General features: G+C 40.8%; 2 protein-coding genes across 2 annotated transcripts in view; both read right to left on the reverse strand.

The window, feature by feature from the left end:
* The window catches only part of LOC124780939 (28S ribosomal protein S31, mitochondrial), a 250,757-nt gene that overhangs the window by 90,275 nt on the left and 141,558 nt on the right, over positions 1 to 18,924 (reverse strand). The window lies entirely within an intron of this gene.
* The window catches only part of LOC124778645 (sialin-like), a 93,546-nt gene continuing 80,220 nt past the window's right edge, over positions 5,599 to 18,924 (reverse strand). Inside the window, exons 7-8 of the mRNA XM_047253658.1 lie at positions 10,352 to 10,472; positions 5,599 to 5,696 (exon numbers count right to left, since the gene is read on the reverse strand). Coding sequence (XP_047109614.1) covers positions 5,599 to 5,696; positions 10,352 to 10,472 — 219 coding nt within the window. The remainder of the gene's footprint in view (positions 5,697 to 10,351; positions 10,473 to 18,924) is intronic.

Raw genomic sequence — 18,924 nt, forward strand, 5'->3', positions numbered from 1 at the left:
TAACAACAGAAAAATATTTTGTTCATAGTGGGAGACAAACCAACACTTTCCATCACATTAAAGACATGATGAGCAGTATTTCCTTTTGCTGACTGCCAGTACAGATTGCAGATATCTGCCAAAACACCTGAGAAAATGTACCTGATGACTCTTACAAGCGAGAGCCTGTGTCTCTGATCACTACAATAGTGGTGTCCAGATACTTTTGATCAGTGAGATTAAGCACAGTGCCGAGAGTATGGTGGATTCACTAGATTAAGTTTCGCAATTAGACTGGTGATGGTCAGCACTGGTAGGAAGGATGTATCAGCTGCTCCACTGCTGCAGCTGGCCTCAGGCCTTATCTAGCCAGGCAGCTTAGTGGATGGCGTGACCTCTTACAATAGCGGCATGTCGCAGGGCCACTGAAACATGTCACTCCCCAAGTGCCGTAGAGTTGGTAGTATAACTAACAAACGAGTGAGGAACGGGAGCCGCCACGTCTTCTGAACCAATAACAGAACCCAAGAAAAGCCGGTTCCAGCATCGACGCTATCACGTTGCCGGCTTCCGTGTAAACATTGTCTGTTAGTTGGCGAACACCTGCTGTTGTGTTGTGTTACCTCCTCGACTACAGTTTTTGTTTGTTAAACAATATCAGCAGAACGATGTTCACCAAGTGATAATCCGTTGCGCCGTGGAGTGCCATTAAATAGTCAGGCTTTGGAATTGCTACGGAGGACGTGTGAGTTTTACAAGCAAAAAAAAAAGAATTTGTTTCTGTTCGTGAGCTTGCATCGATTCCTGCCGATAAAGTTATAGCATACCTCGAAATATTGATTCTTTCCAATCCGATGCATTTTGTCGGCACATATACGGATACTATAAAAGGAAAGAATACCCCACATTTGCAAAGTCGCTAATTTCTTTAAAAGAAAGTGAACTTTCCTCAGGGAGGAAAATGTCACTTAAGACAATATTGAAAAGTATGAGCTTCCGTTCTAAAAAGTTAGATGGACGAAAACTGTTACTAGAAAAAGCTCGTGTCATTGCAGCTCGTACCATTTTCTTACACAAAATTGTAGGAAAGTACATACATTCAGTCATATAGGTAGACGAAACCCGGGTCAACCCTGGGGAATCAGTTGAGAAGTGCTGGACAGATGATACTCCGAATAGCAGCGGTCATCAGCCACCAGGAAGACGATCCCTATTAATTGTGGCCCATGCAGGATCTTCAAACGGCTTTGTACCTGAAGGACTTCCAGTTTTTCGATCGAAAAAAACCGGTGACTATCATGAGGATATGGACCACCCACGGTTTCTACAGTGGTTTAAAATTTGTTGATCCATTTTAGTGTTCCGACAGTGTTTGTGATGGACAATTCACCGTACCATTCCGTGATTTGAGATAAAACTCCCACCACTAGTGACCGTAAGGGAACTGTGGTGCAATGGTTGCAGGCGAGAGACATTGCTGCGGACGTGAGCATTACAAAGCTGCTGTTATACTCGCTCTTAAAAGAAAATAAGCCTGTGACGTCTAAATATGTTGTAGATGAACTTGTAAGCGAACAGAGTCACTTGGTAATTAGGCTACCGCCTTATCACTGCCACTTTAATCCAATTGAATTGGTTTGGAGTGAAGTCAAGGCGTACGTGAGAAGTAACAACAAGACTTATACTATAACAGAAGTGGAAAGACTGCTATGTGAAGGTCTTGCTACTGTAGGCGCTGACTCATGGAGGATAAAAGTAGACCATGTTTCTAAACTGATAAGAGGAGCACAGGCTATAGATGGCATTATAAATGAAAACGAACAATTACTGATTTCTCTTAATGATGATGAAGACAACGGTTTTCGCGCCGATTCTGATGATAGTGAAGGAGAACTGGATGGAACTGCGCCATTGACGTCATAAATTGGTGAGTGTAAATGTATACAGAATTAATTCTTTCTCTCTGCAATCGGCTAGGCTGTGCATGTATTGCTTTATTTCTTTCTATGAGTATGAATAGCGTGTTATTTGGTATGCTTAGATTTACATTATTATACGACGTTTTACATGCAGCTATTACTGTAACAATTTGTAATGACTTTTCATAGATATTGTCATTAACTTCGGGTGTTTTTATTTGCTGGTTTCATATACTGTCAAACGCTTTGTCTCTGTCGTTGTTCTCTCCATTGTTAGAAAAATGTAGTTTGTTGCACTTATGTATAAACGTTGATGGTAGCTTACATTTACAAAACGTACTTCAGAGTTGTGGGGGTGTGCAGTGGCAGCTATTGCAACCTTGCAATCGCAGTGTAGTCAACCACACGAGAGCTGTCAAGTGACATGTTTCACCGGCCCAGGTATAGTTGGGGGCCAGACATGATGGTGGCAGCTGAGGTGCACCTCTGGCCTGTGTGTAAGTCAGTTTACACTACATCTCCGACCAAGGTGGAGAGGGGCGGCGTGTAGTGGCTGCCGGCTCTGAAACTAGTTCAGCTCCTGTGGTAATTCAGATGGTTTTAAATAAAGTACACACCTCCTATTCCTCCAATCCTATTCTATTGGTAGCTCCAGTGCAATTTTGCAAGTATTGTGTTTGTGGACTGCAGTGTTTGATACATGTCTACAGAAGTTCCCACCATTATTTACAAGTTCACAGTAGTATCACAGTGTCAGACTGCTCTTAGACAACCTGATAGTATGTGATCATCTGTTTTTAACACATATAAGCACAAGACTAGTATACACCTAACCAATGTAAGTGTTTTCCAAAACTGCGGTAGCCTGTCGGTTGTTTAAATACGCAATTTTTGTTTAATTTGTTTAAATAATGCATTGTGGTAATTATTAAACGTTTAAAGTCTCATATGTACGATCTTAAAATGGTTCTTTTGGAAATTCAGCAAAATATCAGATAATCGTAAAACTGTAAGTAGTGATGGAAGAAAGGTGGTGGAGTGCTTGCAAAAATACCACTCGGCACAATACTCTGCTACAATTTCCAGAAATGAATTTATGAGAAAGACTGAGGCACATCTCAGGTGTTCAGATAGGATTAATAGGATTAGAGACAGAACACGAGTGAGGAGGAGTCCATCCACTGGTTGGACCTCATGACATTCTCACTATGGTATACAGAGCACAAGGGACATACAGTCGTATGTAAGTCTGCAGGCTTTCATGGCTGTTATCACTGAAGTTAAAATCTTCTGGGTTATTAGGCTGCGTCATGTTTCTTGTAAAATGTTCGACGTATCGACCCCTCTGCTGGGATCTTCCTCAGGATCTTTTGATGTCCAGTACTGTTAGAATGGACTGGGCAGCAGTGGTGGACACCAAAAGATCCTGAGGAAGATCCCCACACAAGGGTCGAAACGTCGAACATTTTAGAAGAAACATGACGTGGCCTAATAACCCAGAAGATTTTAACTTCAAGGACGTACAATAGGCCTGCATTGAGGGAGGGGAAGGAGATGAGGGAGAGCAGAGATAAATCACACAGCTGCCTCAGAATGGGAGGACATTGACCTTGGAGGGCACTGACCTTTGGCCTTTCTCATAAGGAGAGCAATGAGCCCCAATGAGGTAGAAATGGTACTGATCCCCTACTACATTGTAAACTGTACTTGCAGTCAGCGACACATAGTGAACTTTTGTATCTCCTGACAATGCCAATCGTGGCAAATAATTTTCTTTGCTACTTGTACTAAAGTTTTGTTATTTATCAGATGATATTTGTGTCATGTGAACCAACGCTACTATTTGCACTGTTGTAACTTATCATAATGCTGTTGCTGAAACATATACAAACCTTTTCCTTCTTTCATGAATCTGATGAAGGTCCTAATGATCAAATTAGGTGATTGAGTGAAATAGAGAACTTTGTGATCAAAAACTATTTTAGATTCTACAAATTGTTGAAACTGAATCACTGCAGTTCAGCTACTCACTGCAGTTTATTTTATTTCAAATATGTGTTCACATATCACAGAGCTAGTGGAATTACATCAAATGTGGTAGGAAATGTTATCCAGTGTTTCAAAAATATAGTTGCTTATAGTTTTATGGATGTTGCAGTTGACTGATTATCTTATTGTCAACTCTAAAGAGATTTATCTTTACTACCTCTAATGGAACTGTGTGTTGAATTTGTGTTATAAATAGCTGTAACAGTTTTCCTAGATTTTGCCAATGATGACTGTGTAGCAACAGAATCAAGCCTGTTTAAGATACTATAGCAGTGTCTAAGTCATGCATTAGTCAACATAACCTACACAACATAGCTACTATGGACAATGATAATATAGGCACCTGTACTGAACAGATAAATAAAGAATAACATCTTATTGTTTGCCTCTTTCAGTACTCTGAAGGAGATCATTGATACATACCTATCAGACTAACAGGAAGAGTGGCTATTTGGTTAATATTAATTGATAAATGGCGCATGTAGTATTAAATAATATCAGTTACAGGAGTGAGTTAACAAGAAATTATTGAGAACTTGTCAGAAGAAAGACCTGGCTGATCAAGCATAGCTGAAATATATCATCCAAAGAGTCCACAACATTGCAGACAAAAGCAACCACCAGAGACTGATAGTAATTGTCTATTGTAAACAAATATTTCCTAGCTTAATTAATCATACATACTAAAAGCTCATGTGCAGGAAGAATTAATGGTTTACAGGATTTACTAACATTCTACTAAATCAGATCCACTTGTATTATTCACTAAAAAGACAATATTCCTAGTTTCAATGAATTGTGTTGGCGTGACTACAAGTGATGAGCGAGCAGGGTAGATAAGCATGAATCTGTTTGGTTGTACTGTAAGTATGTATGAGGGGTGGCCAGGTGGTAGCTGGCTAACAGTCGAATACCACACAACTATCACTTACAGTCCAGTTTTGTGTAATGACAAAGTTATAGTCATTGCATGTGTCAAGAGGAATTGCTATTTATTCAATGTTGACTTAAAAAAAAAAGCCAGAGAATGATTCTTCTATAAGGATAGAAGTTGAAGCAATGAACTAAAATTTGTGCCATGGTTGGGACTTGAACCTGGGTCTCCTGCTTATGTATCTGGAAAAATGTTATTCCATCAGATCAAAAGTAAATATTTATTACAAAAGTATTCCAGTTTACTCAGTTTTTCAACTACAATATAGTAGAACGCCTAGTTTATAGGAATTTAACAACAGTGTTTTAAACTGATCTAAATATAGCATGTAGCCTAATATGGTCTATACATATTATTTCTCCTCCTGCTTAGACCCCCTTGTGATCTATACCCTATCTAACGAGACATTCCCTCCAGTAATTTAGTGTTGGTGATGCCCATGGGTACTTGGGTCTAGCATACATCAACTGCCTCAACACAAATTATCACAACAAGAACAGCGACTAAGTTTAGAACACATTTACAATGCATTAAAAGTTGTTAAAGTCTGTAAACATTGATGATATGTTCCTTTAGAATTCTAGCCCCTCAACTGATGAATGAAGGACTCTGTAGTGCGATGTAGGTGAGCAATTTGCATTACAGAGTTTCCTTTTTTGTGTCTGTCACACGATGTAATCAAATGAATCAGGAATGTTGATGCAAAAATTACAAACGCTATGTGTCAAAGGATCGCAGTCGTCCATGGTGCACATCCTCGCTGTTGAATGTTATATTATCAATACCATCCTGGCCTTTCACTTCAGCTGTTTTCTCTGAAACAAGAAAAATGTAGTTAATGAGTTAATGGATGCTATGATAGCTATTGTGTATTGTAAGCTGGTACTGTTCTTACACAATAATTATCAGATGACAACTTTGAATTTTAGAAATGAAATGCACAGGAAACTATCACACAAGTTATACTATTACAAACAGTGCATCATCCAAAAGTATCAAATCGTATCAGAGGAAGGCTGGACAATGAAGTGACTATGTTACTGGCCAAACCCGATTTTAGGATGATCTAGTTTTGCCTAGGTCAAACTCGTTCATCCTGTTACCGATAGGATAAAACAGTTTAGCCTAGGTCGAATCAGTTTATCCTAGTTAGAATTTACATGCTTTAGGATAAACTGTTACGTCCTAGTCTGAACTAATGTTGCCTAGTCGGAAAGCATTTCGCTGCCTGTATGAACGGGGAATCCCCGAATCATCTCGGGCTCGCCCCTCGCGCCTCTCAGCCACTCTTCGCTAATACTGTTCTTTGTTTTGAACGGTATTTTGCATTGACGAGTGTGCATGTTAAGTTGCTGGTTGCGTTTAAAAGATTTTATTGTAATCCTAGTATAATTATTGTGAGGTGTTTCATTATGGATGAGCCTTTGTGTAGTAGTCAAGCCAATCAAAAGCTGTGCAGAGAAATGGTTCTGGAGGAAATTTTGTTGAGTGAAAACAAAAGGTCTTCTCATTATGAAATGTTATCAGTAGACGAATATGCGGATTTGGTTAAACAAGTAGAAGACGTGGAAAAGTTGGAAAAAAGAACATCATTAAAAAAAAATAATACTGAAACGATTTGCTGTTTTGAAAATTGGCGACGTGAAGAAACTCGTTGCACAGTGTGAAGGGAATATAAAATACTTTGTTCCAGCTGATGAACTTTATGATTGATTGACACAGCTCATGTAGCTGTGGGTCACGGTGGTCATGATAGAATGTTAGCCAAGACATCAAAAAATATGTCAATATCACAAAGGAAATGATATGTCTCTATTTATCAATGTGTGATTTTTGTCAACAAAAGAAGACAAAAAAGAAAAGAGGGCTAGTTTCAAAGCCAATTCTCCATTCAGAAATGAATAGCAGATGCCAAGTCGATTTGATTGATTTCCAGACACAACCAAATGGGAATTTAAAATTCATTCTAGTTTACCAAGACCATCTCACATAATTTGTTCTTCTTTGTGTGTCAACATTAGAGAGGATGAAGAAGTGGCTTATCATTTGAATGATATATTCGTAACTGTAGGGGCACCATGCCTTCTTCAATCTGACAATGGCAGAGAATTTGTCAATAATGTTATAAGTGAACTCGCAAAGCTTTGGTCAGAACTGAAAACTGCATGGAATACCAAGGCACAGCCAAAGTCAGGGTTCAGTTGAATGTGCCAACCAAGACATTGAAAATATGATAAGTTCTTGGTTAAAGGACAACAATTTGATGAAGTGGTCAGAAGGATAAAGGTATGTCCAATTAATGAAAAATCGAGCTTACCAATTTGACATAAAAAACCACCTTACAAAGCATTATTCACAATTGAACCTAGAGTAGGACTTTCCACTTCCTCGTTGCCTCAAGAAATCATAAATGATATTCAGGATGAAGATGATCTAAAGAAGGCAATCGAAGATGACAGCAATACTGAACAGTATGAAGACAGTGATGATAACATTGTAAAAATTGACACAAACAACATTCAAAATGCTAGAAAAATTGTGGCAGAAAATTTAGAAAAACAAGGTAAAAGAATGAAAGCTTCCTTTGAAAAATCCCATCCACCAGCTGACATTGGAGGCAACATAATCATACCTATTCCAGATGTACGTAAAGCAGAGGTGACCTTCAAAATATAATCGGAGTAATACTTCAAAAAACTGGTGGGAGTTTCTACAAAGTTGTCACCAAACATGGCATACTTCGAAAACATTATTGCAGGCATAGTTTTATTAAAATTTTCCATAATTTTTTATAATGAAATATTAAAAATATTCGTTTGAACTTCTTTTTTATTTTTTTAGAATTGATTTAGACATCTGCATTCAGAAGTTTTTAGATGTGGTAGATATTAACCAGGATATTGAAATACCTTTAAGGACTGCAGCCACAAAACATTCTATTGACTCAGGGCAAGGTTTCATGAAATGCAGTTGCATGAAAAACTGTACAACAAACAAATGCAATTGTAAGAAAAACAAAGTACTCTGCAGTTCTAAGTGCCACCAAAGTAAACCTTGCAAAAATAAGTAAATAAACAAATTGCAGATAAGGTGATTTCTGTGGATGGATATATGTCAGCTAACCTAGTGATAGATGTGAAATTACTGATTAAAGCTTATAGAAAATACAAACTAGGATAAACCGACTCGACCTAGGCTAAACTGTTTTATCCTATCGGTAACAGGATGAACGAACTTGACCTAGGTGAAACTAGTTCATCCCAAAATCGGGTTTGGCCAGAAACTACTATACATAAACAAAATGTCACAATTAAATTACAATTTATATCTGTAGAAATACTTTTTCCATACAGGTCATTTGCAATAAGTATTTACACATTACTTTGTAGTACACTAATGACAAGACACCGATTATGAAGAAGAAACATTTTAACAATATTTTGGATCAGACTGGCAGCACATGGATACTGTGTTACACACAAAATACATTAAAACTAAATCAACATTTGCAATAGTAGACTCTCATTATTCTCGTCATTATGCTAATATAAATTTATCCAGAATACAGTGCTGTGGGGCAGGAGGTAGGTGGAATATGCACTATTACAAATGTACCAACTCTGTCTAAGTATGCCCTGTCAATAGACTGCAATTGTCAAATTGGCTACATTAGAATTTGTGCAATATATTCAATGATTCTGAATCTCTGAGTACAAATAAATAAAATTTGTAGAATATTCACTCTGCTATACATCATACAAAAAACGTTTGATTATTTTACAACTTTTGCAGGTTCAGCTGTGATTTATATTTCTTTCCTGATCTGAAAAATGATGACTGTGTCTACCTGGGGAACAATACTTAGCTGGTGGCAAGTGAACCATTCAAAAGTTCAAGAATCAAGGATAAAAGGCTTAGTTGGTAGTGAGTGAACCAGTCAGAAGCTCAAGAAGCAATGGTCATGACAACCTGTGTGAAACCACTTCACTGGACAGGTACAGCTATCTTATTTTGTACAAAAGGCAATCCTTTCAAAACTGTGTGTTTACTGATAACATTCTCTCTGGCTCACAGCTGCATCGAGTGGTTTAAAATCCACAAGCTTTTGACCGAGTTCTCTTTGGCCATCGTCAATTGGTGACTAACATATGGTTGCTGCCGCCATCCTTATATAGCGGCATTGCCTCCTGTGACTTCACTGTGGCTCAGTCCAGTGCCATCTGAGTAAAGTTTGTTCATGCAACCACGCACTCACTTTAACCGTACGATGGTCAAGTCCCAAGCTGTGTTTAAATGCAGAGTGTTTCCAGCATTTTGATTGTGTCCCAGAAACCACTTGTCCTTTTAATAATACATGTTTCATCGATTGCAATTCGGTTTCCTTACCATGTTCTGCTAATGCTAATTTCTCAGAATACCAGCGGCGAAAACACCTCTCATGTTCATATTTCACGTATCATTTCACCGAAGACTTGTAAGCAGGAGACCCCCACAAGGAGAACCTGAAGCAGATTAAGTTTTTGGCTTTCTGTGGCTCACTAAGAAGGCAGAAAATCGATTCAGGCCTTCAGAAAAATTTCGACAACTCACTAGCACTGTGAAAGATGATGTAGGCCTCATAATGTTAGGAACATACAGAATCCTGTCGCAGTATGGACAGTTTTATGTTAGATTATACACAGTATTGATCAGTGCCACATAACACATGAGAGGCGTTTTTGCCTACAGTATCCCGAGAAATCAGCAGTATCTGGAATACCAAACTGCATTTGATGAAACATCTCTTATTAAAGCAACAAATAGTTTCTGAGATAGCATCATAAATGAAGCAGTCGAGATGAAAATTCTGAAAACACATTCAGTAAAGATGACGGTTTGTAGTTAAATGCAGATTGGGACCTGTCCACTGGAAGGTTGAAGCAAGTGTGGTGGCGGTGTGACCAAAAAGTTAGTGATACTTATATAGGTTGAACTGGGATCCAGTGACATCACAGATGGTAGCGCCACTATATATGGGTGGCAGCAGAAACCACGCAATAGTCGCCACTTGATAATGGCGAAGGAGAGATTGGTGGAAAGCTCATGAGTTTTAAGCCACTTGACACATTTGAAACCCTGAGTGAATTTTATCAGTACCCCACCACTGCTAAACTATGTACTGATATATCTGGTTCTTTACTGTTCAAAGAGTGAGTCCAAAGGAAGTACAGCTTTAATTAGGACTGTGCTCTGATGGGACTGCATTGTAAGGCACACTATCCAAAACCATTCTCCAGAGCAATAAGACCTTTAACACTGTATGTCTTCTGACTATTCAGATCAAAGACTAAGGCATGAACAATTTGGTACCAAGAAAACAAAGTTAAAGGTAAAACGCCTCCCGACATAAGCTGATGCCTTGGATTGACGTATTCTCATTTTTGTTTGGAGCGCAATTAAATGCGACAAGAACAAACACAAAGAGACTCACCTGAGGGTGGATCGTTCCAAGGTTGAGCCTCCGCTGATGTGAAGATAGCATACACCAGGTATGCCACCACTGACAGTGCCACAGTCACGTAGAACACGTTGTTCCAGCCTGCCCGTGTTTGCTGAGGACACAACAAAACTCTATCAGCACTCTACATATATATCGCGCGCGCGCGCGCGCACACACACACACGCGCACACACACACACACACACACACACACACACACACACACACACACACACACACACACACACTATCTAGTAGTAACTAAAATACCAGGTGTTTTCTAATGGTGCATTGTGGGAGTTCCACAACAAGGGTCTGGTAAGAGTTATAGGCGATCTGATTTTCTGTGGCATTTCTGAGACTGGGATGAGCTTCAGTGTCAGCAGAATTTAAACTCGAATGGTTTATAAAATTTGTGGTCTTCTACACGATGTACTGAAATGTTATGGCTGAGTCTCTCTATTCCTCAGGTTGGTAACTTGCTTTAAATGTACAAAAACGTAAAACTGTGCACTTCACAAAATGAGAAAAAAAGTAATATCCTGCGCCTGCAATACCAAAGAGTCACAGCTGGAATTGGCCAACTCGTACAAATATCTGGGTGTAACACTTTGTAGAGATATGAAATGGAATGCGTAAAGCAACGTGGTAGACTTCGGTTTATTGGTAGAATACTGAGTGTGTGCAATCAGTCTACAAAGGAGTTTGCTTACAAATCACTAGTGCGACCCATCTAGAATACTACTCAAGTGCATGGGATCCGTACCAAATAGAAGTAACAGGTGATACTGAACGTATACAGAGAAGGGTAGCACGAATGCTCACAGGTTTGTTTAATCCTTTGCAGAGAGTCACAGAAATGTTGAAGGAATTGAACTGGAAGACTCTTGAAGACAGACATAAACCATCCAGAGAAAGCCTGCTAACAAAGTTTCAGGAACTGATTTTAAACGGTGTCTCTAGGAATATGCTACAACCCCCTAGGTATCGCTCATTTAGCGATTGTGAATATAAGATTAGAATAATTACAGCACGTAGAGACGCATTCAAACAATCATTCTTTCCACGCTCCATACGAGAATGGAATGGGGAGAAACCCTAATAACTTGTACAATGGGACGTACCCCCTTCCACGCAATTCGTGGTGGTTTGGAGAGTATGGACATAGATGTAGATGTAGTGGCTCAGGTGTGTGCTTGATCTGTGTGAATTACTGCGACGACTGCTTCTACGCTGGAGTGTTCTGTTTGCGTTGTTATTGCTGACTATGAGAATAAAAGGATGAAACATGCTGATACCTAGACTTCTCACAAGTAAACCTTTTCTCCTTTGTTACCGACTTGCCGGAAACCGATGTATTTTCTGAAAGCTTATGTTAGAAGTAGAAAAACTGTGAGATCTTAGGGGCAAAGGAACAAGCGTTTAGGAGCTATTGGACACACAAAGTACCAATAAAGCGTGTATAGATGGACGTATTCCCATCAAGGTGCCACTATTGCTTGTATGTTGCTGTTAAGTACTAACGTACTGTATGCCTTCTTCTTATATTCAGATGGATCTGAAAGTCGTTGTGGCTGTCTTAGCTCACGATTCGGAACAAGCAATTGGTCTCCGAAGATCCAGGAATCGGAAATGATAAAACAAACTACTCTCCTGGAAAATGGTATGGAGATTGTGGAAGAGATCGGGACATTAGGACTTGCTGGAGGCGATGGTGAAGAATGGGACGAGGAAATGGGCTTTGGAGATGATGGTCGATAATGAACAGTAATGCTCGTCGTAACAGTTGCCTCCGTCTGCTTCGAGTTCATCGGCATCCGAATATATGCCCTCGCCCAAAAGGCGAAAGCATAATGATCCAGCAGAAATGACAGCAGAGGACTGGACTGCTTAGAAGCAGCGCGCCTTAGTGTAGTGGGCTACAGATCCTACGACAGGCGAACCTTGGACAAAACGTCTGTCGCGTTTGTCAGTAATGAATCAGTTCAAGAAAATTAAGAACATGGACATTCTGCACAATTTGGAGAAAAAATTGAATAATTTTAATTGAATCAACTGTTTTTTATGTCCATCAGACTATAGGAAGTTGCCTGTTCAATGCAAAAAACAAACAACCAGCCATCACAAAAAGTGGGGTTTATAAAATCACATGCCATGAGCGTCAGTCTTGTTACATTGGGCAGACGGAGAGGTCAGTCTGCACCAGGCTTAAAGAACACCATAGAAGCTAGAGATTGAAGAAGCCTCATTCATTGTTTGCAGAACATTGCCTGAACAATACCCACAAATACATAATAAATGTACAAGTCTTACGCACAAAGGAAAAGGGGGCTAAATTCAACCAATTAGAAATTTTGGAAATTGAAAGACAGATGAGTGCATCCCCACACCTATTATTAAACGAGCAAACCCAATTCAATTATTCATTTCTTTTGGATGATATCACATCTCCAGGATAGAAGTAAAACCTTGGGTCTCAGTTCATCAGCAGATAAAAAGTTCTTGGCTAATGCACAACTTTTGTCCTATCATGTTAGTGTAATTGCTGAACTGTGTAATCCCATAGGTAATTGTTAAAAACATTAATAATAAAATTTGTGAAACAAGGCAAAAACAGTGTCTGTTTAGTTGAAAAGATGAATACTCCATCGATCCAAAAAATCTGCCAGGCTGTCCTGCAGAAATTCAAAGAGGAGGAAAGAGAAGGAGCAATTATTCACGACCGGACATTGTGACTATGGGCCCCACAACTTAAGATACGATGGATCCGCAAAGTACAGTCGATTTTAAAGCTTCTGATTTCTAGGTATATCATTTCAAGAAGCAGAATAACATTGTTGACAAAGGAATAACGCACACAGTCGGCAGGATAAGGAGGTAAATTTATCGCAAGCGTGCGATGATTTTGTTGCGAAGATTCGCAACCTCATCGTTACAGAATACTTTCCACCGACACGTGTCTTCAGTGCTGACCAGAGCAGATTTGACAAAGAGTTACATGGTCATCGAATGCTGCGAACCAGAGGAACAACAACTGTTTCCACTGTTGTTGAGTCAGTCTCTGCAACACAACACAGTTTAGTGATTATGCCTGTGATTCCAATGGAAGACAAGATACTGTTGCTGACATGTGTGCTTGTATCTGAGCCAGCGGGAAAATTCACGCAGTCAAAGCCGGCAGATCCTCCGAATATAAGATCGTGTGCTGGAAAAACAGCGAACATGTCGTAAGCAGACCTGAAACGGCCTTAACGGGACGCATTATGGCCGAGTGCGCCTACCTTGGGCCAAACATGCCCGATGACAGGAAGAAAATTCTGTGTTTAGCGCATTCATAATCCTCTAACAAAGATCATGCATTGTCTGCTTCCGAAGTAACTGATAGCAAAAGTCATACAAAGAACTCGTACCTGAAGCATATACGGGAAAGATCCAGCAAATTCATTTTTTCAGACACTACAAATCTTCTGTTCGTTACATAACGGACACAATCATTATCGAGACACGGGAACGCATTTGGCATCGCGATAGTTTTCTGGCGCTGGAGTCCTTTTCTCTACATCAGTTCAGCTTTAGCGCCCCTCGTTTCAAGAGCTTGATTAAGCATGCTTTTTATAACAGCGGATACTTGGAAGACGAACCTGGAATGGCGAATGCACCTGCCTCCATTCATTGACAAATGATGGGTGTGCAAAGTGTGAGGTTATCGTTATTGTAAAACATAGCCATTGTGAATTGTCTTTCTGCCCGCCTCACTGTTTATTTGATGAATTGCTCATTGACTGTCTCTTGTAATAGATTTTGTTTGAAGTCAGCAAATAATAAATCACATTTTCAACAGCCCAACGCACATCGTTTCTTTTCCGCGAGTTGTTTCATCTTTTATGTTGAGATCTCCAACTTCTAACCATATTATTAGTTCATATAAACACGTGAAACGAGCATTTTAGCGACTTTTGATTCCAAGTTTGCAACACTTGACTGATAATTTGTGGTTCCTGTAGCTCCTAAACGTTTGTCTCTCTACCCCTACGATTTCACAGTTTTTCTGTTTTTGACATATGCTTTCAGAAAATATATGGATCTCCGGAAAGTCGGTATCAAAGGAGAGAAGGTTTACTAATCAGATTCCTCTCCGACAGCACCACAGGATCTCTTATCCGAATGTGCCAACCATAGATCAGATCATCAACAACAGTGTCCCATGCCCTCACTTGATGGTGTAGCAAGATGGCTGCAAATGCATTATTCTACCAGAGAAAGATTGTAGATTATATTTAAATTCTGTACTTGCCACTTAAAATGAACGTTGTATCAATGTTTAATATTCATGTGCCGTATTAGTGCAGTTATTGCAGTTTGTCACGGTGCACGAACTGTGCCCGCCGAAAGTTACAGTCTTTGGAAACTTGGTGGAAGAGAAGTAGACTCACTGGTCTGAAAATACGGAGATCTGATGTGAATTTACAATAAGTACGATTAATAAACTGGATCAACACAAAAAATGTGAATACAGAATTAACGTATAAATTTGACAGAAAGAATATCTCATGTGGAATAGGATTATCAATGAGCTGGGCAGTGAGTTGGAGCACCATCATGCAATAGACACATTCTATGTTGTTGCATGTTGTATGTTAACAGGGGACCTAGAAACGACGAAGAGGCTCCGTCCCCACTGCAGCCGCAGTGCTGCAGTCCACTTCACCCCTCCGCCGCCCCACACCAAACCCAGGGTTATTGTGCGGTTCAGCCCTGGTGGACCTCCCCCCCAGGGAACGTATTACACCAGACGAGTGTAACACCTATGTTTGTGTGGTAGAGTAATGTTGGTGTACGCGTACATGGGGAACTTATTTGAGCAGAAATCGTCGACATAGTGTAGTTGAGGCGGAATAAGGGGAACCAGCCCGCATTCGCCAAGGCAACTGGAAAACCACCTAAAAACCATCCACAGACTGGCCGGCTCACCAGACCTCGACACAAGTCCGCCGGGCGGAGTCGTGCCGGGGACCAGGCGCTCCTTCCCACTCCGGAAAGCCATGCGTTAGACCTCTCTGCTAACCAGGCAGGCAATAGACACATTACCGTTCGTACCACTAAAGGCACGTCTTCCAGCAGAGCATGCAAGGCTACCCACAGGAAGCGCAGATATGCCTTGCCTGTTAGGCGTTGTGGAAGGATGACTTGCTCTAGGAGTAGGTGGCCGACAGTCCCCTTCAAATATTGAGAATGAGCTGATACTGATAGTTCGCTACCTCCATACGATGGGGATTCTCTGTAGCCTTTATGTGGGAGCTGCGAAGGTTAGCCGAAACTGCCCCTCGTGAAAGTAGCCTCGTCTGTTAATAGCATGGGTGACAGGAACCCCACTACCAAGGTGGCCTGTGGGACGAACCAGTGACAAAACCATCCCCATGGATGCAACTATTTAGATAATAAGAGCTGCAAATGATACGAATGGTGTCAGTTGTCTTGTAGAATGTTCCACATGGTCGTCTGGCTCACACTATGCCGTGGGTCACCTCCCTGGTGTTGATACTGGGATCGCTTTCCAAGATGTTTTGTCTGCACCTTCAAGTGGAATATATTTCCGGCCAGACGTACATATGAACATTTTTCCTCCTTATCGTCTCAGGGATAGTTTCCTGCAGTTCATCTCCATTTAGCAAAAAAAAAAAAAAAATAAATAAATTCGAATGTGTGTGAAATCTTATGGGACTTAACTGCTAAGGTCATCAGTCCCTACGCTTACACGCTACTTAACCTAAATTATCCTACGGACAAACACACACACACACACACACACACACACACACACACACACACACACACACACACACACACACACCCACACCCATGCCAGAGGGAGGACTCGAACCTCCACTGGGACCAGCCGCACAGTCCATGACTGCAGCGCCTAGACCGCTCGGCTAATCCCGCGCTGCTCCATTTAGCAAAATCACCCTGTTGAACTACCACTTTTATTCGTCCAATAGTTTTTTTTTAAGATTACTTCATTTCGTTCTTCACATGGGGTTAACTGCGCTATTTACTCGTAACATTATAGTCATGTATTGCTTTCTTTCTTCGTATTTTTATTTTTTTATGGAGTGCTGAAGATTTATCAGGCTTATGAAGAAAATTGTTTCCAAAGTACGAAGGGCGTTCAATAAGTAAAGCAACACATTTCTTTCTGATAGCAGGTTGGTATTATTCATGATTCTAAAATACCACTAGTCATAAAACCCTATTTTTTCAACATAATGTATATTCAATGCAGCGGCCTTACACCACCTTCTTGGGAGGGCTTGTGTGCCCGCATGGTACCACTCTACCGGTCAATGTCCGAGCCAACGTCTTGCTGCATCAATAACCTCCACCGTGACACGCAATCAACCCCGCACAGATGTTCCTTTGTTGCTCTGCATGGTCTTCTCTTAGGCGACGAGGAACCCAGCGGCCACACACCTGAGCACCCCAACTGGGGGACGGTTGTGTCAGCACTGTCAACAGAGGCCTACAGTTGTGCTATGAGGAGTTCGACTGAGATCCGTCGATCACCTCGAATGAGGGTGTCCGCACGTTCTGACATCGCAAGAGTCACAACTGCCAGCTGGCACACGGGAGATGCGCTACCTTGTTGCGATGATGACGGAAGCCTCGCCCAATGACTCACTGTACTCTTGTTCACTGCCCTGTCGCCGTAGACATTCTGCAAGCGCCTATGAATATCTGCGATGCTCTGGATTTCCACCAAAAGAAACTCGATGACAGCTCTCCACTTGGAACGTACCTCCGTTACAGACGCCATTTTGAAGGCTATGTATAGTGCTGTCACCTATCGTAACTTCATGAAACTATGGGGGGCTGCAGCGGAAATATTGAACGATGTCCCACAGCAAATTCCACTTCAACCGAAAGTAGCTGAGAAAAAATAGTGTTGCATTACTTATTTAACACCCCTCATGTATTACTTAATCATTAGGATTAGCTTGAAATTTCAGATGCATTCTAGATCACAGCATGTAAATGTATCCCTAAGGATGAATTCTTCTTCCCTAATGGATTGGAGTAAATTTTCTTCCAACCTACTTTGAGTTTGGTATCTGTGCTCGTACGGACATCCAGCTGTAAAGGAATACTGTATACTATAAGGCAGATAGCAGAGTTATAAAGGGCGGCAATTGAAAACGAGACAGGTAGAAAAAATGTAAGTAAACTGTTTATTATTTCAGAAGTATTTGCCAGAATTGTTAATACAGGGTGACAATTATTGAACTACGTGGGAAAAACGTAAATTAGTTACAAACTAAGGCGTGTGCACACCTTATTCAATATGTAAACGTCACTACCGACATTCGGATTTAGATTATGACATGATCGATATGCCTGCCATCATTGGCGATGATGTGGCACAGAAGAGTAGTGAAATTCTGCATGACCCGCTGAAGTGTCGGAACATCAATGCTGTCGATGACATCCTGAAAAGCTGTTTTCAGTTCAGCAATGGTTTTGGGGTTATTGCTGTACACCTTGTCTTTAACACAGCCCCGAAATAGGAGTCGTATGTGTTCAGATCTGGAGAATTTGGCGACCAATCGAGACCCATGGCAGTGGCCTGTGGGTACCCCAGAGCCAGAACGCGGTCCCTAGAGTGCTACTTCAGGACATCAAACATTCTCCTGCTTCGATGGGGTTGAGTTCCGTCTTGCATGAACCACATATTTTCGAAACCAGGTTCACTTTGGATAATGAGGACGAAATCATCTCCCGCACCGTTCGGTAGTCACCGTGCCATCAAGGAATATCGCTCCGATCGTTCCGTCCTTGGACATTGCACTCCGCACAGTCACCCGTTGCTGATTCTCAGTCTCCCAAAGGCGCTAGTTTACTTGTTGACTGTTGTTGTTGTCTTCAGTCCTTAGACTGGTTTGATGCAGCTCTCCACGCTACTCTATCCTGCGCAAGCTTCTTCTACTCCCAGTACCTACTGCAACCTACATCCTTCTGAATCTGTTTATTGCATTCGTCTCTTTGTCTCCCTCTACGATTTTTACCCTCCACGCTGCCCTCCAGTACTAAATTGGTGACCCCTTGATGCCTCAGAACATGTCCTACCAACCGGTCCCTTCTGCTAGTCAAGTTGTGCCACAAACTTCTCTTCTCCCCAATTCTATTCAATACCTCCTCCTTAGTTATGTGATCTACCCATCTAATCTTCAGCATTCTTCTGTAGCACCACATTTCGAAACCTTCTATTCTCTTCTTGTCCAAACTACTTATCGTCCACGTTTCACTTCCATACATGGCTATGCTCCATACAAATACTTTCAGAAACGACTTCCTGACACTTAAATCTATACTCGATGTTAACAAATTTCTCTTCTTCAGAAACGCTTTCCTTGCCATTGCCAGTCTACATATTATATCCTCTCTACTTCGACCATCATCAGTTATTTTACTCCCTAAATAGCAAAACTCCTTTACTACTTTAAGTGTCTCATTTCCTAATCTAATTCCCTCAGCATCACCCGACTTAATTCGACTGCATTCAATTATCCT

The sequence above is a fragment of the Schistocerca piceifrons genome, chromosome 1, assembly GCF_021461385.2.
Source record: "Schistocerca piceifrons isolate TAMUIC-IGC-003096 chromosome 1, iqSchPice1.1, whole genome shotgun sequence".
Taxonomy (NCBI): Eukaryota; Metazoa; Arthropoda; class Insecta; order Orthoptera; family Acrididae; genus Schistocerca; species Schistocerca piceifrons.